Source organism: Macaca fascicularis, chromosome 3 (genome assembly GCF_037993035.2).
Source record: "Macaca fascicularis isolate 582-1 chromosome 3, T2T-MFA8v1.1".
In the NCBI taxonomy this organism is placed as follows: Eukaryota; Metazoa; Chordata; class Mammalia; order Primates; family Cercopithecidae; genus Macaca; species Macaca fascicularis.
The window spans coordinates 60,474,750-60,497,108 of record NC_088377.1 but is presented as its reverse complement, the minus strand read 5'-3'; the positions used below and the strand labels follow the sequence as shown (position 1 = coordinate 60,497,108).

Genomic DNA, 22,359 nt, shown 5'->3' with positions numbered 1-22,359 from the left:
AGGAGGGATTCCTTAAGGAAAGACTGTGCTCTGGGAGGGGGTAGGTGGCGTCATTTTGGGGTGTAAAGCCATGGAATGCTGATTTGTAGGCAGAGTTGTTTAAGGAGGTCTTGTCACACTCAGTGGCATCCGTTATGATAAAGCCAATGGGCGTTTACACTCATCTGCCCATTTCTGTCAAGACCCTATGGCTGAGGTCAGAACGATGTCCTGGGAGAACCAGTTACCTCTAACCTTCCAGTTCAGACACTGCCAGCTTAACTATGTGGAAACTGGCTCACAGACCCTGCTAAGTGCTGCAGCATGACAGCGTTTCTATGAATTTGTTGGTACATGTGGGACTTTAGCTCGTCTGAGGAGTCGAACAGCAGCTGTGAAAGTCTTCTACTCACTCCCTGTTGAGGCTGGCCCGGTTTGCTACACAAACACGGCGGCCCTAGGACCATGGGGCTATTTCTGCAGATGCCCTCTGGAACCAGCTGCTCTGAACATGGTGGGGGTGTTGGAGCAGCAGTTTCTCCAAAGTCCACACATAGTTAAGGCTCTGAAAACAGCACGACGCACAGAAATGATTTCAGATGCTTTTCAGTAGCCACTTTCATGCCAACTCTTTATTTCCATACTAGAAAATCTTCTATTTCCACCTCTAGTGGTCCCTGCTAGCACAGATGAGCATAAAACCCAGGCCAGAACAAGTTCTGGTCTGCCATGAACTTGTTCTGCTGCTGTGGAAGTCGCCCTGACTCTGGGAGGAAGGGCACACAGGTGGTGTCAGTCTTGCTCAAGTAAACGGGCTGTTTTCCAAACACTGTGACTTGGCTATTGAGTAGGGATACCTGGTTTCATTGGCAATCTTCCAGTATCTCTCTCGCAAAAGGAACGCTGCACTTTTTGGTTGTCTCTGCCGAGTGAAGACCCCCTTTTTATTCCCCAGCACTCTCGTCGGTGCTAAAAAAAACAAAAAAAAAGACACAAAGTGACTCAGATGACTTCTGATGGGTCAAGTTAGAACCACACTGGAGCCAAGGTAGGCACTACATAGAAACGTCTTGTTTTTTTTTCTTTTGAGATGATCTCACTGTCCCCCAGGCTGGAATGCGGAGACACAATCATAGCTCCCTGTGGCCTCAACCTCCTGGGCTCAGGCAATCCTCCGCCTCAGCCTCTCAAGCACCACCATGCCCGGCTAATTTTTTTTTTTTTTTTTTTAAGTAAAGACAAGGTCTCATTATGTTGCCCAGGCTGGTCTCAAACTACTGGGCTCAAGCAATCTGCCCTCCTCAGCCTCCCCAGAGTGCTGGGATTATAAGCACGAGCCACCATGTTCAGCCAAATGTCCTCTTATAGTTTCAGGATGCTTGCCGTGAAGTGACAATTTATGGGTTGAAATATTTAAATACCACTGCTCTGCCCAACACTCAGGTTTCCTGATGTGTTAATTCCTAGTTTTCTACTCTGTGAGGGGAAAAACCCAAAACAGTGGCTGGGTGTGGTGGCTCATGCCTGTAATCCCAGCGCTTTGGGAGGCTGAGGCAGGTGGATCACCTGAGGTCAGGAGTTCGAGACCAGCCTGGCCAACGTGAGGAAACCCCGTCTCTATTAAAAATAAAAAAATTGATCGGGCACAGTGGCTCATGCCTGTGTAATCCCAGCACTTTGGGAGGCCAAGGCAGGCAGATCACAAGGTCAGGAGTTCAAAACCAGCCTGAACAATATGGTGAAACCTCATCTCTACTAAAAATACAAAAATTATCCGGGCATGGTGGTGGGTGCCTGTAGTCCCAGCTACTCAGGAGGCTGGAGCAGGAGAATTGCTTGAACCCAGGAGGCAGAAGTTGCAGTGAGCTGAGATCGTGCCACTGCACTCCAGCCTGGGAGACAGAGTGAGACTCCATCTCAAAAAAAAAAAAAAAAAAAAGCACCAAAAGTTTATCTTTTACTTGCAAAAATAAGGTTTACATGCTGGCTTCCCAGCTGTCTGGTAACTAGGTAGGCAGAGAGCTGTGCGTATCTGGGACAGTTACCCTTGAAAAGGCTTGGGTCTTTCTGAAGAGATAGCACCTAGTGGGAGCCAGGGTCCTGACCAGCCACAGGTGCCTACGTGGGACCTACTCATGGAGTTCAAAGTCCTCTGGGGCAGGGCCGATGTTCAGCTTGTCAGCACCCACCACCAGTGGTCATCAGGCCTGAGCTGAGGCTGGTGGGAAACACAGCTGGCAAACACCCCGTCAGGGCTGTGCTCTCAGGACATTCTCTGTCCCCAGTGAGACCACCACTAAATGGAAATGTTAAATGCAAAGGAGGCCTTCCCCACCAAAAGGTTCAAGACTGTTTCTTCCACGAGTGAACACAGGCACCGCCAAGTACTTCGTCAGATGCAGCTCTTACAACACCCACAAGGTGGCGGCATTATCCCCACTGGACAGGCTTATGATAAGCTTAGGCGACTTGCCCATCGTGATGCAGCTCATTTCTTTTTTCTAAGATTGAGTCAGCTGGCCACAATGGCTCACACCTGTAATCACAGCACTTTGGGAGACCCACATGCATGGATCCCCTGAGGTCGGTAGTTCAAGCCCAGCCTGACCAACATGGAGAAACCCTGTCTCTACTAAAAATACAAAATTAGCCGGGTGTGGTGGTGCATGCCTATAATGCCAGTTAATTGGGAGGCTGAGGCAGGAGAATTGCTTGAACCCGGGAGGTGGAGGTTGCAGTGAGCTGAGACAGCACCACTGCACTCCAGCCTGGGAAACAAGAGCAAAACCCCCTCTCAAAAAAAAAAGACTCTCACTTTATTGCCCAAGCTACAGTACAGTGGTCTGATCTTAGCTCATTGCAATCTCCATCTCCCAGGTTCAGCCGATTCTCATGCCTCAGTCTCCCAAGTGGCTGGAATTACAGGCATGCGCCACCATGCTCGGTTAATTTTGTATTTTTAGTAGAGACGGGGTTTCTCCACGTTGGCCAGGCTGGTCTTAAACTCCTGACTTCAGGTGATCTGCCCACCTCAACCTCTCAAAGTGCTGGGATTACAGGCGTGAGCCACTGCGTCCAGCCTGCAGCTCATTTCTTATCACATAAAGCCTCACGCCTCTCCACAAAACTGCCATCACGGATGTCCCCAGAAACCATTTATTGCAGGTGCCACGCAGAGGAGAGCTTCCTGTTCTCCTTTTCCCTTTCTCTCTTCCTTCTCACCTCATCTTGTTCATTCATTCATCCCTTTTCCACTCTCACTTTTAAGCTTTAACCTTTCAAAGGCCTGTCTTCCTCTGTAAGTAATATAATTCCCACCATTACCATATCCTTCTCCAACCCACCAAACTGCCATCCTGAGTTTACAGTAAGTCCATAAATTAAGAAGAAATGGGACACATTCATTGCGAACATGGCAGCCCCTCATCTGTCCCCATGTGAGAACACAGATCTTATTCTCTTTGAAGACCAATTTTGTTTTTTAAAGGCAGGTCTCGCTCTGTTGCCCAGGCTCTCGCGCAGTGGTGCAATCACAGCTCACTGCAGCCTCCAACTCCTGTGCTCAGGTGATCCGCCTGCCTCAGCTTCCCAAGCAGCTGGGACTACAGGCACACACCACCACGCCTAGCTAATTTGTTTTTGTAGAGATGGGGTCTTGCTATGCTGAACAGGCTGGTTTTGAACTCCTGGCCTCAAGCGATCCTCCCACCCTGGCCTCCCAAAGTGCTGGGATTACAGGCATGAGCCACCATGCCCAGCCTAAAGACTTTTAAATGCTGCCTCATTCAAGACGCGTTGAAACTCACCTGTATTCGATGAGCCTGCTTTTCGCAAGTGAGTAATGTACAACAGCCTGAAATACCTTAAGCTTCTCAGGCTTTGTACCCTACTATGGAATAATGAGTGTTTCCCAAAAGTAAATCCATAATGAGGTCCCGTTTTTCCTTCCTCCTTGGCTATGAAATAGACAAGAACAAGGCAAGCTAGCCATTTCCGTCTCACCATAGCTGACTCTCCTGTCTGCTTTTTGACCACATTTGGGAGGCGGGGGCCTGACTGCTTTCCTGCTTCCTAAGCACAACTTACTTTTCCTACGAAATTCTCAACGCAACCTACATGGATTAAACCAGCTTCCCCACTGTTTCCAATATTCTTACAATCGAAATGGCCAGCATTGGCAAGGCAACCTGAAAAAATAAGGACGGGTACCTTATCCCATGAGCCAAACTGCCACTTACACTGTTCAGTCATGAAATCGGCAAAATTCCAGATGAGCTCTCCAACCACGTACTTTCTGCGTTTTTGATCCAGAACCACATGGTACTGCTCTAGCAGACTCTTCTGGTACTCTTCAGTGAACATCAGAGGCGGGTCCTGGCATTCAAGGCAAAGAGAATGTAAGGGTCAGAACTGGCAGAATTGTAAAGTTGGACAAAAATAAAGATCCACTTGATGGTGACCAAAATATCTGTCCTCACAGGGGGCTATAGTGACTGCAGGACTCACTGATGCTGTAGTAAAGACAGCCAGGGAATGATGTAACCCAGAATAAAAAAGGAGGTTTAAAAACAAAACAACCTTAATGAGCAACTGCTTTATTTATAAACATAATTTGATATTCACTTTACATTACTTTTCCACCTCTATCTGCTAGTACAGTCTTAAGGCTACACTACACTACTGGTAAAAATACGTCTTTGGGTCAGGTGCAGTGGCTCTTGCCTGTCATCCCAGCAGTTTGTGAGGCTGAGGTGGGAAGACTGCTTGAGCCCCGGAGATCAAAGCAGCAGTGAGCTGTGTTCACAACACTGCATTCCAGCTTGGGTGACACAGCAAGACCCTGTCTCAAATAAATAAATAAATTAATTTAATTAAATTAAACTAAACCAGGCTGGGCATGGTAGCTCAGGTCTCTAATCCCAGTACTTTTGGAGGTCGAGGCAGGAGGATCACTTGAGCCCACAGTTCAAGACTAGTCTAGGCAACACAGTGAGACCCAGTCTCTACAAAAAGCCTAAATATTAGCCAGGCGTGGTGGCGCACGCCTGTGGTTCTAGCTACTTTGGGGGCTAAGGAGGGAGGATCGCTTGAGCTCAGGAGGGTGAGCAGTGAGCTGTGATTACGCCACTGCACTCCAGCCTGGGCAACAGTGAGGCTGTCTCAAAAAAAATTCTTTTAAACTAAATCAATTCAGTTATCCTAGTCATATATCAAGACCTCAGTAGCCATGTGTAGCTAGTGTGTAGCATTTCAGACAGTGCAAATGTAGAACATTTCCATCACTGCAAGAGTGTTTTTGTTTTTGTTTTTTTTTGAAACAAGGTCACCCAGGTGGGAGTACAGTGGTGCCATCAGAGCTGAATGCAGCCTCGACCTACTGGGCTCAAACAATCCTCCCACCTCAGCCTCCCAAGTATCCTGGACTATAAGCACTCACAACCATGCCTAACTAATTTTAAATTTTTTGTAGAGATGGGGTCTGTGTTACGCAGACTGGTCTCAAACTCCTGGGTTCAAGAGATCCTCTGACCTTGGCGTCCCAAAGTGCTAGCATTCCAGGTGTGAGCCACCAGGCCCAGCACTGCAGAGGTTCTATCAGCACTGACCTAGACCCTCTCGAGAGTTTCTTAAGAGTTTAGAGCTGGGGCTTGGCGCGGTGGCTCATGCCTGTAATCCCAGCACTTTGGGAGGCCAAGGCGGGTGGATCACTTGAGGTCAGGAGTTCAAGACCAGCCTGACCAACATGGTGAAACCTCATCTCTACTGAAAATACAGTATTAGGTGGGCGTGGTGGTGCGAGGCTGTAATCCCAGCTACTTGGGAGGCTGAGGCAGGAGAATCGCTTGAAACCAGGAGGTGGAGGTTGCAGTGAGCCGAGATTGCGCCACTGCACTCCAGCCTGGGCGACGAGCGAAACTCATCTCAAAAAAAAAAAAAAAAAAAAAAAGAATTCAGAGCTGGTTACCTTTTCAAAAAGGATGAGCAAGCGAGCATATCCACGAGCCAACTCTCCCTACTTAACTAGTTTGCAGAAGTGGCATTCTGTAAGCACGATAAATTTAAGGGAGCAAACAGAACAGCGTAGTCCACTGTGGGTGGCTATTCCCTGTGTGTCAACGGGAGTCCCAGGAGCTGTGACAAACAAGTGTGAGCTGGCTGGGGTGGGAATGAGGGGCTGGATGGGGTTAAGGAATCCACATGAAAAAAAAAACCTCGGCCGGGCGCGGTGGCTCAAGCCTGTAATCCCAGCACTTTGGGAGGCCGAGACGGGCGGATCACAAGGTCAGGAGATCGAGACCATCCTGGCTAACACGGTGAAACCCCGCCTCTACTAAAAAATACAAAAAAAACTAGCCGGGCAAGGTGGCGGGCGCCTGTAGTCCCAGCTACTCGGGAGGCTGAGGCAGGAGAATGGCGTGAACGCGGGAGGCGGAGCTTGCAGTGAGCTGAGATCCGGCCACTGCACTCCAGCCTGGGCGACAGAGCGAGACTCCGTCTCAAAAAATAAAAAAATAAATAATAAATAAACATTTTTAAAAAAGAATCTTTTAGTTGGTGATTATGTTGCCAACATGGGAATTCCAAGTAGAAGAAACAGCTCAAGCAAGAGAGGGAGAGCAAACGAGGGCAGTGGAAACAGATCAGTGGCCGGGAGTGAGGGGAAAAGAGGATGAAAACCCAGGAGAGAGCAGAGGACACTGAGTATCCTGACCAGGGTTTAGGGCTTTGTCCTGTGGGCCTGGGGGAGCCGATGACAGGACTCCCAAAATTGTCATCTGTGGCTGGCGCAGAGGCTCACACCTGTAATCTCAGCCCTTTGGGAGGCTGAGGCAGGAGATCACTTGAGCCCAGGAGTTCAAGATCAGCCTGGGCAACACAGCAAGACCTCATCTCTACAAAAGTAAAAAAATTAGCCAGGCATATTGGCATGTGCCTATGGTCCCAGCTACTCAGGAGGTTGAGGTGGGAGGATCACTTGAGCCCAGGAGGTTAAGGCTGCAGTGAGCAGTGATCACACCACCACACTCTAGCCTTAGTGACAAAGAAAGATCCGGTCTCAAACGCAAACAAATACAAATTTGGATTTGTTAAGAAGACTACTTGGGCACAGGTGATAGGAGGCTGTCTGGAAACAAAGCCAGTAAGGAGGCCACCTCTGAGGACCAAGCAAAGGGGGCCGAGGCGAACGTGGATGAGGCAGCGGGAGGAGAGCCCAAAGCTGAAGTGAGGGGAGCAGTGCCGTGGGCGCAGGGCAGGCCGGGGGAGGTGAGTGACATCTCTGCCTCGAGAGAACACACAAACAGAAAGCTCAACACCGCTTACCTGGTGAAACCCAACAATCGTTTCCGCTCCATACTCGCTCTGAATAATGGGCTTCTGATACGTCTTATACCAGCTCTCAAACTGGGTGGTAAGCTGCTGCTGAATCAACTCCAGGTGCCCATAGTCGTGATACCAAGAGTAGTAGCTGTTCAAACAGATCACATCCACATACGGAGCCTAGGACCAGAGTGGCAGAGCCCATTTAGCACCCACAAGACAGCATGACAGCACTCACACACTGTGGGGGCTTCTCTGACAGAGAAGGTAAGAAGGGGATGTAATCCCAGCACTCTGTGACGCTGAGGCAGAAGGATGGCTTGAGGCCAGGGGTTCGAGACCAGCCTGGGCAACACAGCAAGACCCCAGCTCTACAAAAAATAGTAGTGAAAAAATTAGCAGGGCATGGTGGCTCATGCCTGTAATCCCTGCACACTGGGAGGCCAAGGTGGGAGGATCGCTTGATCCCAGGAGTTCAAGACCAGCCTGGGCAATATCGCAAGACCCCATTTCTACCAAAAAAAAAAAAACCAACCTAGAACGGGAAGAGCTGTCTCCTGGGGCTGAGAACATGCAAGTACACCAATTTAGATCCTGAAATTACCCTGCTCCATAGGCAGGAAACATGGTCACAAAGTAGCCCAAAGGAGGCAGGCCTGTCACTCCACGTTGATGCTCACGACATGCGCAGCTGGGAAGGGCTGTGAGAGGCACAGCAGCTGCCAACGCACAGTCCTCAGCCAAAGCCCAGGGCCCGCGCCACTAGAACTGTGTCCTCTCCGGGCAGCGCTCCCATCACTGGGCTTCCCCTCACCTTGCCCTGGAGAAGCGTTCCCACCCGAGGGGCCGATGAAGTCATTCTCACAGAGAATCTTTTGTTTTATTTTGGAGACATAGTCTCGCTCTGTCCCCCAGACTAGAATGTTAGTGGTGCGATCTCAGCTCACTGCAACCTCTGCCTCCCATGATCAGGTGCTTCTCGTGCCTCAGCCTCCCGAGTAGCTAGGATTACAGGTGCGCGCCACCATGCGTGGCTAATTTTTTTGTGTTTTTGGTAGAGACCAAGTTTCACCAGTTGGCTGGGCTGGTCTTGAACTCCTGACCTCAAGTGATCTGCCTGCCTCAGCCTCCCAAAGTGCTGCGATGACAGATGTAAGCCACCATGCTCGGCTGTCACAGAGAATCTTGAGACAGCTTTCACGAGGCAGCGCTGTGGGCTGTAGAGGACTTGCAAGAGTCCATCCTAGGAGCAGAGCAGGGAAGACCGAGTAGGACCACCCCCAGCTTCAGCAAAGCAGTGCTCACGGCTGAGCAGCAAAAGCTTCTGTGTCCAACTGGCTAGTTTCTAATGTGTCCTAAACACACTTCTTTCTAGTAAAAATGCTGGCCGGGTGTGGTGGCTCACGCCTGTAATCCCAGCACTTTGGGAGGCAGAGGCGGGGCAGATCAAGAGGTCAGATAGAGACCATCCTGGCTAACATGGTGAAACCCCATCTCTACTATAAATACAAGAAAGTTAGCTGGGTGTGGTGGCGGGCACCTGCAGTCCCAGCTACTCGGGAGGCTGAGGCAGCAGAATGGCGTGAGCCCTGGAGGCGGAGCTTGCAGTGAGCCGAGATCGCGCCACTGCACTCCAGCCTGGGGGAGAGAGCAAGACTCTGTCTCAAAAAAAAAACGAAATGAAAAAAACCCAGACTGGCAGCGCATGGTGCTTTCCAGCTGTTCCAATGAGCAGGTTTCAGGACGAGCCTAGGCAAAGGCAGGGAGAAGTGGCATGGGGACCCCCAGGCTCACCCCCTTGTCTGCTGCATAGTTGGAGTTGGTTACAAAGGTCACAGGCCGGGAGGGGTCCAAGGCTTTGGTGTGAGTGATCACCATCCTGTCCACAAAAGGCAGAAGACACAGGTTCTGTCAGTCCAAGGGCTCAGACACCCTCCCATCCTCTCTGTCCCATCTTCCCCCGCCAGAACACAACAGGGGCCAGGCAAGATGGCTCACACCCGTAATCCCAGCAGTTTGGGAGGCCGAGGCAGGTGGATCACCTGAGGTCAGGAGTTCAAGATCAGCCTGGCCAACATGGTGAAACCCCTTCTCTACTACAAATACAAAAATTAGCCGGGCATGGTAGCGCGTGTCTGTAACCCCAGCTACTTGGGAGGCTGAAGCACAAGAATCACTGGAACCCGGGAGGTGGAGGTTGCAGTGAGCTGAGATCGCGCCACTGCACTCCAGCCTAGTCCACAGAGCAAGACCCTGTCTCAAAACAAACAAAAACAAAGGAAAAAAAAAAAAAGCATGGAGCTGCTGCTTTCTTCCCTAACTGGAGATGTATTTTAAGTAAGGGCACATGTTCCTCTAGTCCTAGACCGAGCTCTCTAACATCACTCTTTCTCCCCCCGTCTCTGAATCCTATCCTCCCAGAAGAGTAGCCACCCTTCCAGGTACACAGAGCCGAGGCCACTGGGCTGAACACTGCTAAAAATGAGGTTGACTCCCTGAAACAGCTCTTGAACACAGGAGTGGATGGGTGCAGAATTGGGTGGGGTATTTATTAATGCATCAAGCAAACAGGGGCACTCCCTGGAAAGTAGGCATGGGGCTGGGTGCGAGGTGCTCAGCAGTGATCAAATCTAAGTCCACAGGTCCTGGGCAGTGGGAGTGGAGACGTATGCACAGAGAAATGGTGCAAGAGCCGGGCACGGTGGCTCACACTTAGAATCCCAGCACTTTGGAGGCTTACTAGAGACCAGCATTTCAAGTCCAGCCTGGGCAACATAGCAAGACCTGGTTTCTACAACAAATTTAAAAATTAGGGGCGGGCATGGTGGCTCACGCCTGTAATCCCTACACTTTGGAAGGCCGACGCGGGTGGATCATGAGGTCAAGAGTTTGAGACCAGCCTGGCCAACATGGTGAAATTCTACCTCTACAAAAAAAATACAAAAAAAACCTAGCTGGGCATGGCGGCACACACCTGTAATCCCAGGTACTCATGAGGCTGAGGCAGAAAAATTGCTTGAACCCAGGAGGTAGAGGTTGTAGTGAGCCAAAATCATACCACTGCTCTCCAGCCTGGGCAACAGAGCAAGACTCCATCTTGGGGAAAAAAAATTTTTTTTTAACTTAGCCTGGCATGGCGGTGCACGCCTGTGGTCCCAGGTATTTGGGAGGCTGAGTGGGGAGGATCGCTTAAGCCCAGGAGGCCGAGGTGGCAATGAGCCGTGACTGCACCACTGCACTCCAGTCTGGGGAACAGCGAGACCCTGACTCTGAAAAACAAACAATGAAAGAAATGTTTCAAATGGAAGTGACAAGTGGTGGCAGGAATTGGGCTCTGCTAGACAATAAACATAACTTGGACCGGAGAGTCAAGGACAGCCTCTTAGAAGAAACGACCCTTAGGAAGGGTGCGGTGGCTCATGCCTGTAATCCCAGCAGTTTGGGAGGCCGAGGCGGGTGGATCACCTGAGGTTGGGAGTTCAAGATCAGCCTAACCAACATGGAGAAACCCCGTCTCTACTGAAAATACAAATTAGCTGGGCATGGTGGTGCATGCCTGTAATCCCAGTTACTCAGGAGGCTGAGGCGGGAGAATTGCTTGAACCCAGGAGGCAGAGGTTGCGGTGAGCCGAGATCGCGCAATTGCACTCCAGCCTGGGTAACAAGAGCAAAACTCCATCTCAAAAAATAAATAAATAAATAAGAGGAAATGGCCCTTATACTGAGTAGAGTTAACCAGGAGGGATGAAGGGAAGAAAAACCCAACAGAGGGACCCGTCCGTGCTCAGAGCTCCCAGCACCCACCCAAGTCCTCCACAGTATAGACTTTTTTTTTTTTTGAGACAGGGTCTTGTTCTGTCACCCAGGCTGGAGTGCAGAGGCCTGATCTCGGCTCACTGCAACCTCCGTCTCCCAGGTTCTAGCAATTCTCCTGCCTCAGCCTCCCAAGTAGCTGGGATCACAGCCGCGCACCACCATGCCTGGCTAATTTTTGTATTTTTAGTAGAGACGGGGTTTCATCATGTTGGTCAGGCTGCTCTTGAACTCCTGACCTCGTGATCTGCCCGCCTCGGCCCCCCAAAGTGTTGGGATTACAGGCGTGAGCCATCACGCCCGGCCCTTTTTTTTTTCTGAGAGACAAAATCTCACTCTGTAGCCCAGGCTGGAGTACAATGACATCATCTCGGCTCACTGCAACCTCTGCTTCCCGGGTTCAAGCAATTCTCCTGCCTCAGCCTCCCAAGTATCTGGGATTACAGGCATCCACCTCCCCGCCCAGCTAATTTTTTTACTTTTAGTAAAGATGGGGTTTCAATATCTATTGGCCAGGCTGGTCTCCAACTTCTGGCCTCCGGTGATCCACCAACCTCAGCCTCCCAAAGTGCTGGCATTACAGGCGTGAGCCACCACGCCCAGCCTAGACTGTTGTTGAAGCCTGTTTTCCTCCTTCCTCAGTTCATTTCTTCTTTTACGCCCTCCCCAATCGTTGCTCTGCCCATCCAAAGGCTGTGACTGGCACAGATCAGAACAGAACCCCCTACCTCAAGTTCCAAACCCACACTCTCCAACAGCCAGGCTCTCAGATGGGATGCTTCAAAGTCTTGGGACAGCCTGGCTGAACCTCTCCAGCCTGGGTGGCTCCCTCCAAATCCTGCCCCAGAAAACAGGCATCTCCTCTGGCCACCTCCCAAAGAAGCGTGTCTGGAAGCCTCAAACACCTGCTCCTGGAAGCCTGTACTCTTCCCCTTCCCTTCGCAACAAACGTCCTGTCCACCCAGTCCTGCTGAGCACACCCCTGTGGCCTGAGCTCTGAATTGTCCACGGCCCAGGCTGCGACAACTTCTCAGAGCCTTCTGCCTGCTGCAGACTTGGCTCAGCCCAAAGCACTGCATGAAATTGGGGTGTGCTGTATGAGTCAAGAAGCATTTCTTTTTTTTTTTTTTTTTTTTTTGAGACGGAGTCTCGCTGTGTCACCCAAGCTGGAGTGCAGTGGCCAGATCTCAGCTCACTGCAAGCTCCGCCTCCCGGGTTTTTACGCCATTCTCCTGCCTCAGCCTCCCGAGTAGCTGGGACTACAGGCACCCGCCACGTCGCCCGGCTAGTTTTTTTGTACTTTTTAGTAGAGACGGGGTTTCACCGTGTTAGCCAGGATGGTCTCGATCTTCTGACCTCATGATCCGCCCGTCTCGGCCTCCCAAAGTGCTGGGATTACAGGCTCGAGCCACCGCGCCCGGCCTCAAGAAGCATTTCTACCACCTCTGCTGCCTCTACCGCAAGTGAAAAACCTATTCTGAACGCTGAGTTAGAACTGCACGATTGTAAGGAAGAAAAGGGGGCCAGCAGTGGTTCACTCCTGTAATCCCTGCACTTTGGGAAGCTGAGGCAGGAGGATCACTAGAGGCCAGGAGTTCCAGGCCAGCCTGGCAAACATGGTGAAACCCAGTCTCTACTAAAAATACAAAAATTAGCCGGGCACGGTGGCTCCCACCTGTAATCCCAGCACTTGGGAGACCGAGGTAAGTGGATCTCCTGAGGTCAGGAGTCCAAGACCAGCCTGGCCCAACACAGTGAAACCCCGTCTCTACTGAAAAATGCAAAAGTTGGCCAGGCGCGGTGGCTCACACCTGTAATCCCAGCACTTCGGGAGGTTGAGGCGGGTGGATCACGAGTTCAAGAGATCGAGACCATCCTGGCAAAAATGGTGAAACCCTGTCTCTACTAAAAATACAAATATTAGCAGGGTGTGTTGGTGTGTGCCTATAGTCCTAACTACTCAGGAGGCTGAGGCAGGAGAATCACTTGAACCTGGGAGGTGAAGGCTGCAGTGAGCCCAGATTGTGCCACTGCACTCCAGCCTGGCCACAGTGAGACTCCATCTCAAGAAAAAAAAAAAAAAAAGGAAAAGTTAGCTGGGCATGGTGGCCCGTGCCTGTAATCCCACCTACTCAGGAGGCTGAGGCTGGAGAATCGCTTGACCCAGGGAGGCGGAGGTCGCAGTGAGCTGAGATCATGCCCCTGCACTTCAGCCTGGGCAACAGAGGGAGACTCTGTATCCAAAAAAAAAAAAAAGAAAAAGAAAAAAGAAGAAAAAATTAGCTGGTCGCGATGACACACATCTATAATCCCAGCTACTTGGGAGGCTGAGGCAGGAGGATCACCTGAGCCTGGGAAGTCAAAGCTGCAGTGAGCCAACATTGAACCACTGCACTCCAACCTGGGCAACCAGACTGGGAACCTGTTTCAAAAAAAAAAAATAATAACCAGGCCAGGCACAGTGGCTCATGGGTGCCTGTAATCCTAGCTACTCAGGAGGCTAAGGCAGGAGAATCACTTGAACCTGAGAGGCAGAGGTTATAGTGAGCGGAGATCACCCCACCGCACTGTAGCCTAGGCAACACAGTGAGACTCCATCTCAAATTTAAAAAGTGAAAAAAAAAAAAAAAGAAAAAAAAATTTGGGTGGGTATTTGGTCCCTGAATGTCCAGGTATAGACGGCCTTCCCATTGGGCTGGACGGGAGGCTGATCTCGAACAGCACACGTCCACCCCAGCCAGCCGCCTGCCAGGGTCTCCTCCCCAATCTAGCCGAGGGCAGGCAGGGGGCACTCACTTCAAGTAGTAGCCGGCAGATTCTAGGTGGGATGCAGGCTCGTTGGCCACAGACCACATCACGACGGCGGGGTGGTTCTTGTCCCTGCGCACCACTTCCTCCATCACCCGCATGTGGTTCTGCAGGGACACGTTGTTGAAGAACTGCCTGCAGGCCAGGAGGGAAGGGACAGAGGGTCATGGTGCAGCCCACGGGCTGGGCAGGCGGAGCAGGTGCACAGCGGGGACTCACGGCAGTGCCAGGCCCACGCCAGGACACTCATCGATGACCACAATCCCATAGCGGTCACACATCTGCAGCACTTCCTCGGCATAGGGGTAGTGGCTGGTGCGGAAGGCGTTGGCACCAAGCCAGCGAAGCAGGTTGAAGTCCTTCACCAGCAGCGGCCAGTCGAAGCCCTTCCCTCGGATCTACGGGACAGCAGAGCCGAGTGACCCCTGTCCCTGTCGAAGCTGCACTTCCTCTGAGAGCCAGGACCCTGGAGAGCCACCCCACGAGTCCCCTCTCCTTTTGGAGCCATTTGCCTCATTGCCCTGAGCTGCCCTTAACTGCAGGACACAGGGAAGGTGAAAGTGGAGGGTGACCAGAAGCAGCCCCAAGGATCCAGGAGCCCCAACGCACGTCCGCATCCTCATGCTTGTTGACACCGTGGAAATAGAAAGGTTTCCCATTGATGAGGAACTGGCTTTCGGTGACAGCCACAGTGCGGATCCCCACAGGGAGTGTGTAGAAGTCAGAAACAGGCCCCAGCGACATCTGTGCAGTCAGTCGCACCTACAACAACCAAAGCACCAGGTGTGAGCACCCCAACAGCCTGAGCCCTCTGCCAGGAAGGCCCCTCGTGCACCCCAGCAGCCGCCTCTGGGCCTGTAAGCAGAGATGCAGCAATCAGAGGCTCTGCTCTTCCCTGGCTGAACCTGGGACCTGCCCTTCAAAACGGGGTCTTCCCCTTGACCAGACAAGGAGGCTCATGCCTGGAGTTCTCACATTTTGGGAGGCTAAGGCAGAAGGATCACTGGAGTCCAGGAGTTCAAGACCAGCCTGGCAACAGCCTGAGACCTCATCTCTATAAAAAAAAAAACTTTTTTGAGACAGTCTCACTCTGTCCCCCAGGCTGGAGTGCAGTGGTGTGATCTCAGCTCACTGCAACCTCTGCCTCCTGAGTTCAAGCAATTCTCCTGCCTCAGCCTCCCGAGTAGCTGGAATTACAGGTGTGCACCACCATGCCCAGCAAATTGTCATATTTTTAGTAGAGATGGGGTTTCACCATATTGGCCAGGCTGGTCTCAAACTCCTGGCCTCAGGCCATCCACCCACCTCAGCCTCCCAAAATGCTGGGATTGCAGGCATGAGCCACTGTGCCCAGCTTACAATTTTTTTTTCTTTAATTAGCCAGGCATGGCGGCATGTGCCTGTAGTCCCAGCTACTCAGTAGGCCAAGGTAGGAGGATTGCTGCAGGCTGAGAGCTCAAGGCTGCAGTGAGCTATGATCAGGCTACTGCACTCCAGCTGGGGTGACAGAGTGAGACCATCTCAAAAACAAAACAAAACAAAACAAAAAACTGGGCCTCCCACCAAGGGTGAGAAACATCGGAAAGCTCAGAGGACCACGCTGCCCGTTCACCTGTCCTGGGCTCCTGCTGAAGCCAAGGTCACCAGATGCGGGCAAAAGACCTCCCTTGGGCAAGCCCCAAACCACCATTACCTCCAACGAGTACAGATACGCGGGGCGTTCGTGCATCAGGTATGGCCACCAGAGCCTGGCACCCGGCACCTTCAGTTGGCCCTGGGTTCCTGTCCCGTTCGCCACGAGTTTGTTTTCTGCATCCAGAAGACGCACTTCCAACTCGAACAGGTTACTGCCCTTGACAGAGATCTGGTAATTCACCAGCCCTGCGAGAAACGAGAAAGACCAGTGCTGTGGGAGGGACATGACCTGAGTCACACAAAAGGGAGTGCCCTGCAGCCACCGCTGCCAGGAAGCCATTTGTTTCTGTTGCTTTTTTTTTTTTTTTTTTTTTTAAATTGTTTTTGTTTTTTTTCTTGAAACGGAGTCTCACTCTGTTCCCCAGGCTGGAGTGCAGTGGCATGATCTCGGCTCACTGCAACCTCCACCTCCAGGGTTCAGGTGATTCTCCTGCCTCAGCCTCCCAAGTACCTAGGATTATAGACGTGCACCACCATGCTCGGTGAATTTTTATATTTTTTAGTAGAGATGGGGTTTTGCCATATTGGCCAGGCTGCTCTAGAACCCCTGACCTTAGGTGATCCACCCGCCTTGGCCTCCCAAAGTGCTGGGATTACAGGTGTGAGCCACCGCACCCAATGCTTTTTTTAATTTAAAAAAAGATTTTTTCGGCCAGGCACAGTGGTCAGACCTGTAATCCCAACACTTGGGGAGGCTGAGGTGCGAGGATTGCTTGAGCCCAGGAGTTCAAGACCAGCCTGGGTAACACAGGGAAACCACTTCTTCCCTAAAAACACAATCAGCCGGGCGTGCTGGTGCGTGCTTGCAGTCCCAGTAGCCCTAGCTACTTGGGAGGCTGAAGTGGGAGGACTGCTTGAGCCAGGAGTTCGGGGCTGCAGTGAGCTATGATCTTGAGGCAGGGTAGGTAGTCAAGAAGTGACTGTGTCCTTTGGACATGCCAGCCACGGCGCTGAGACACGTGACACGCATGTACAGCTACTGCGCATGTGCACCCAGAGGACAGCCCAGAACGTGCTTACAGTAACACCTCTTCCCAGCTCCTTAGGAATTCATCATGGAAGACTCCCAGAAAGGGAGTTTCCCCAGTAATAATCGGCGCTGTCTCATCCTTACGAGCAGCCTGTCCTGAATTCTGTGTCTCAGGGTGAACCGTGTATTTTGCACTTCATTATTTTTTTTGAGTTGGGGTGTCGCTCTGTCACCCAGGCTGGAGTGCAGTGTTGCAATCTCAGCTCACTGCAACCTCCACCTCCCAGGTTGAAGCAACTCTCCCATCTCAACCTCCTGAGTAGTTGGGATTGCAGGCTCACACCACAATGCCCAGCTAACGCTGGGTAGGCTGGTTTGAACTTCTGAACTCAAGTGATCCACCCGCCTCGGCCTCCAAAAGTGCTGGTATTATAGGCATGAACCACTGCACCCAGGCTATTCTAAACTTTACTTCCAAAATACTTTTCCTGGGCAATAAATTGCTCTATGTTGCATTGCGTTTGCTGTGTGATTCTTTTTTCAATTCTTTTTTATTCATTTATTTTATTTTCTCAGACAGGGTCTATGTTGCCCAGGCTGGTCTGAAACTTTTCAGTTTAAGCGATCCACCCACCTTGGATTCCCAAAGTGCTGGGATGACAAGCATTAGCCACCACACCCAGCCTAAATTTTTTTTTCTTTTTTTTTTTTTTTGAGACAGAGTCTTGCTCTGTCGCTCAGGCTGGAGTGCAGTGGCGCAATCTCGGCTCACTGCAAGCTCCCCCTCCCAGGTTCAAGCCATTCTCCTGCCTCAGCCTCCAGAGTAGCTGGGACTACAGGCACCCGCCACCACACCCAGCTAATTTTTTTTGTATTTTTAGTAGAGACAGGGTTTCACTGTGTTAGCCAGGATGGTCTCAATCTCCTGACCTCATGATCCGCCCGCCTCGGCCTCCCAAAGTGCTGGGATTACAGGCGTGAGCCACCGTGCACAGCACCTAAATTCTTTTAAACTTAGAACTGCAGGCTTATGACAGCTGTCAATAATCTTGCCACTGCACTCCAGCCTGGGCGACAGTGCAAGGCCTCATAGCAGGAAAAGAAAAAGATAAGTTTTTTTTTTTATTTTTTTGACATGGAGTCTCTGTCACCCAGGCTGGAGTGCAGTGATGTGATCTCGGCTCACTGCGAGCTCCGCCTCCCAGGTTCACGCCATTCTCCAGCCTCAGCCTCCCGAGTAGCTGGGACTACAGGCGCCCGCCAGCACGCCCGGCTAATTTTTTGTATTTTTAGTAGAGACGGAGTTTCACCGTGTTAGCCAGGATGGTCTTGAGCTCCTGATCTCGTGATCCGACTGCCTTGGCCTCCCAAAGTGTTGGGATTACACGCGTGAGCCATGGCGCCCGACCTGAAAAATGTACATTTAAAAAAAAAAAAAACTTAAAACAAAAATTTTTCATAAATACAGGATATCCCAGTGGCTCATGCCTGTAATCCCAGCATTTTGGGAGACTGAGGTGGGTGGATCCCGAAGTCAGGAGTTGAACCAGCCTGGCCAACATGCTGAAACCCCATCTCTACTAAAAATACAAAAATTAGCTGGGCATGGTGGCATACGCCTGTAATCCCAGCTGTTCAGGAGGCTGAGGCAGGAGAATTGCTTGAACCTGGGAGGCGGAGGTTACAGTGAGCCAAGACCATACCACTGCACTCCAGCCTGGACAACAGAGACTCCATCTCAAAAAAAAAAAAAACCCAAAAAAAAAACAAAAAAAAAAACGGTATCCCCCAGCTGGGCGCAGTGGCTCACGCCTGTAACCTTTGCATTTTGGCAGGCCGAGGAGGGTGGATCACCTTAGGTTAGGAGTTCAAGACCAGTCAAACCAACATAGTGAAACCCCATCTCTACTAAAAAAAATACAAAAATTAGCTGGGTGTAGTGGCAGGTGCCTGTAATCCCAGCTACTTGGGAGGCTGAGGCAGAATTGCTTGAACCCAGGAGGCAGAGATTGCAGTGAGCCAAGATCACACCACTGCCCTCCAGCCTGGTGACAGAGCAAGCCTCCATCTCAACAAAAAAAGAAAAAAGAAAAAAAAGAAAGACAGGGTCTCCCTCTGTTGCCCAGATCAGAACGCAGTGGCACAGTCATAGCTCACTGCACCCTTGACCGCCCAGGCTGAAGTGATTCTCCTGCCTCAGCAGCTGGGACTACCGGTATGCATCACCATGCCTGGCTAATTTTTTAATTTTTTGTGGTGATGGCCTTGCTGCGTTGCCCAGGCTGGTCTTGAACTACTGGCCTCAAGAGATCCTCCTACCAGGGCCTTCTTGCAAAGTGCTGGATGACAGGTGTGAGCCACCGTGCCCGGCCCCCCGAAGCTGCCTGTTCCTTGAGCATGATGTGTAGCAAGGGGAGCTGGAGTGAGAGCAGCACAGTGGCGAAGGGACACGACTGCCATCCTGAGCTGTGTGACGTTAGGCCAGACCCCTCTTCTCCAAGGGAGGTCAACCACACGGGTGATTTCGGGAGCCCGTGCCCACTCAGACAGCCTGGAATTTAGCTTTGTAGGTGGATGGGAACCTGTGAGGGTTTAGAGATGCTGGGAGCACCTTTTTCCTGGGAGAGCTTTCCAAACAGGGAACAAACAGAGCCACCCTGGGCCCCGCTGAGGGAGGATCCTACCAGAAGCCCTCACCACTGTCGTGCTCCACGCTGGTGGTGACGGTGATGTCATCGATGTAGGCGGTGGGTGTCGTGTACAGAAGCACAGACCGCTGCAGTCCCGCGTAGTTGAAGAAGTCAAAGTATGTATTCTGGACAAAGTAACCCTTGGGATACCTAGGGTGGGAGGACTGTGGTTCGCTGGGCCCTTGCCCTGGGTCCCTTGACCTCAGCTCACATGCCTTCCCAGCCTCCCCAGATCCAGGGCCTCCACTCTGCAAAGGCCACCCTGTCCCTAGCAGGAAGACCACGGGGTGGGGCGGGAAGGTGGGTGCGTGCAATGGAAGCAGGATGGTACCCACTTGGAGGTGTCGGTCAGGTATTGGATGGTCCCTGGTGGCAGGGTGGTGGGGGTGAGTGTGTTGTTGATGGCGATAGTGATGCGGAGCTGGGAGGACAGGGGCCCCACCTGGACCAGGTTGCTGATGTCGGCTTCAAAGGGCAGGTAGCCCCCCTCATGCTCTAGCGTGTCGACCCCATTCACCCACTGCAGACACAGGAGACATGGGCAGGGGGTGGCAGGTCAGGGCATGAGGAGGTGCCCAGCTGTCGGGCACTCCCTCACATATCCAACAGTATGGGGCTCTGGGGCCTGCCCGCTAGACGGGAAGAATGGCATCCCAATGGGGTAGATCAGGCTACCTATTCCCCTACACAGGGCACAGCACCCAAGGCAGGGCAGGGCCCCCCACCATCCCACCCCGGCAGACAGGCTGTGGGTGGCAGCTGGGGGTCCCATGCTGGTCAGCAGCCGTGCCCACCCACCCGCCCTGCCTGCTCCTGGCCGCACTGACCACGATGGCATAGGCGTGGGCACTGCCAATCCTCAGCACCACTCTTGTGCTCAGGTCCTGGGTCCATCGCTCTGGCAGGATCACCTCCCGTTCATACCACACCCAGCCAACAAAATGCCGCAGACGCCAGTCCTGGCTGATGTCGTTGAAGCTGGAGGGAACCGGCATGTCCAGGGTGGGGCCTGACTGTGGAGAGAAAGGCCGGGCTCAGCTCCTAGGCCCCCAAAGGGATCCGGGACCAGTGTGCTGCACAGCTGTGTCCCAGGCTTAGTGCAAAAGCCCTGACACATTGTGAGGACTCTTGGCGGAACAGACAGATAACTTGCTGATAACAGGTCAATTGCCAGGGCAGTTCGTGCACCTGGGCCAGGGGAGCCAGGAGTTCCTCCTCGGAATGGGTGGGGCCCAATATCTCCTGAGACAGGAGCGAGCCCAGGGCCACATCCCAGCCAGAGGCAAGAAGGTTCAGACCCATGACTAAGGCAGATGGCCCATTGCATGTCACAGGGAGGAAGGCTGGTTGGGGGGATAGGAGGAGCTTTGCTTAGGACACTGTGAGTGGGGCCCACACTGGCACCCAGCCCCCTCCTCTCTCCCTCCTGTACTGAATGCTGCAAAGTCAGAAAAAGAGGATGTAGACCAGGCAAAAGCGGCCCAGACCTCACCCGGTTCCACTTCTCTGCTGACCACATCCGAGTCAGGAGGGGAACACGGGTGGCGTCCTTGGCCTGATGTCACGTCCTGTCCTCTATCTGAACCTTAAAAACCAGAAAGCTGACCTCAGGACGTCTAAACTGTCCCCTCCTCCCAATCCCCGGGCCCAGCTCTGTGCAGTGCATGCTGCTGTGCCAGGGGAGTGTGTGGGTGGTTCATGCCTGTAATCAGCACTTTGGGAGGTCAACGTGGGAAGATGGCTTCAGGCCAGGAGTTCGAGACCATCCTGGGTAACTAGTGAGACCCTTTATCTTTAAAAAAAAAAAAAAAAAAAAGTCTCACTGTGTCGCCCAGGCTGGAGTGCAGTGGCATGATCTCAGCTCACTGCAACCTCTACCTCTTGGGTTCAAGCAATTCTCCTGACTCAGCCTCCCAAGTACCAGGGATTACAGGCGTGAACCACCACACTTGGTTAGTTTTTATATTTTTAGTAGAGACGAAGTTTCACCATGTTATGTTGGCCAGCCTGGTCTCAAACTCCTGGCCTCAGGTGATTCGCCCGCCTCCGCCTCCCAAAGTGCTGGGATTACAGGTGTGAGCCACTGAGCCCGGGTAAGATTTTTTGTTTTGTTTTGTTTTGCTTTTTAGCCAGGCGTGGTGGCCCCAGCTAAACTGAGGGACGGGAGAATCGAGTGAGCTCAGAAGTTAGGATGGCGCCACTCTCCTCCAGCCTGGGAGACAGGTGCAAACCCAGTCTCAAAAAACTTTTTTTTAAATAAAAAATAAATATTAAAAGGAAGGACACTGCACAGGCTCAGCCTTCGCCTCAGGAAGGGGTTCGGCAGGAGTCTTTTCTCCTCCTCCTGCCTCCTCCACCCCGGCCCTCCAGAGTGCCCCAGTTCCCCCGTCCCCCAACCCCGCGCCCCCTAAGCCCGTTGACCTTTAACCTCCTGCGGGCTCCCTGCTCCGGGAAGCCCAGGGGAAGGAGCCTGCGGGAACCCGGGATCCCCCACTCCCACCGCCGGGCTTCCAGACGCCTCCCGGCCCTGCCCCGAGATCGCACCTCCCGCAGAGGCCGCCGGTACCACTGCTCCTCAAAGCCCCGGCGTCGGTTGTCGGAGAAGTCGGCGCGGAAGCTCCAAAGGCCGTCCAGCTCCTTGCGCTCCCGCGACGGGCTCTCCCGGGGGTACAGCATCCCGCCCTGCAGCGCCAGCGCGCAGCCCCACAACAGCGGCCCAAGCACCGCCCAGGCCACCGCCAAGCCCCGGGCCATGCTTTCCGCTCGCCTACTCCCCCGCTCCCCTCTCCGTCACTGTCTGCTGGGCTAAGAAAAGCGCGGGAGGTGCCCGTAGGGCGGCTCGCGTGACGCGCCGGTGGCGTGACGCGCCTGAAGCCGTCCGCGCCATCTTGGTTCAGGACGAGTGCCAGGCCTGGAGGGGCGGGGCGGGGCCGGGAGCTGCCCAGTGGGGCCTGTGGCTGGAACCCCAGGCTAGGCCTTTGGGGAAACGGGACCCTCACCCTCAGCCCCAGCCAAGAAGGGCGAGGTCTGCTCCCCACCCCGGCCCAGGCTGGACGATCCAGGGTCGCAGGCCAGAACAGAACC

The 22,359-nt window shown here is 52.6% G+C and overlaps 1 protein-coding gene across 6 annotated transcripts; it reads right to left on the bottom strand.

The window, feature by feature from the left end:
* Positions 1-582: 582 nt before the first annotated feature.
* Positions 583-22,070, bottom strand: LOC102142959 (beta-glucuronidase). 6 transcript variants are annotated; one of them, XM_005549441.4, is made up of 12 exons: positions 21,820-22,070; positions 20,103-20,288; positions 19,611-19,795; positions 19,283-19,425; positions 15,614-15,801; positions 14,530-14,682; positions 14,140-14,318; positions 13,909-14,055; positions 9,094-9,178; positions 7,303-7,479; positions 4,218-4,353; positions 583-948 (listed from the first exon to the last, which is right to left on the bottom strand). In XM_005549441.4, exons 1-12 carry the CDS (start codon positions 22,027-22,029, stop codon positions 782-784), a joined length of 1,956 nt encoding a protein of 651 aa, XP_005549498.3. In that variant the 5' UTR covers positions 22,030-22,070; the 3' UTR covers positions 583-781. The 6 variants fall into 6 exon arrangements, 4 of the variants coding, with proteins under 4 accessions (XP_005549498.3, XP_065397929.1, XP_073890981.1 ...); XM_065541857.2 differs by having other exon boundaries at positions 19,718-19,795; XR_012432358.1 differs by lacking the exon at positions 9,094-9,178.
* Between the last annotated feature and the right edge of the window lie 289 nt (positions 22,071-22,359).

What these genes read in the sequence shown, in the direction of transcription:
- LOC102142959 (XM_005549441.4), bottom strand. Translation starts at nt 22,029, where the DNA reads ATGGCCCGGGGCTTGGCGGTGGCCTGGGCGGTGCTTGGGCCGCTGTTG. An exon ending in ACCGGCGGCCTCTGCGGGAG is followed by an intron (nt 20,289 to 21,819) that starts GTGCGATCTCGG and finishes TTCTCTCCACAG; the next exon opens with TCAGGCCCCACCCTGGACAT. An exon ending in ACAAGCATGAGGATGCGGAC is followed by an intron (nt 14,319 to 14,529) that starts GTGCGTTGGGGC and finishes GCTGTCCCGTAG; the next exon opens with ATCCGAGGGAAGGGCTTCGA.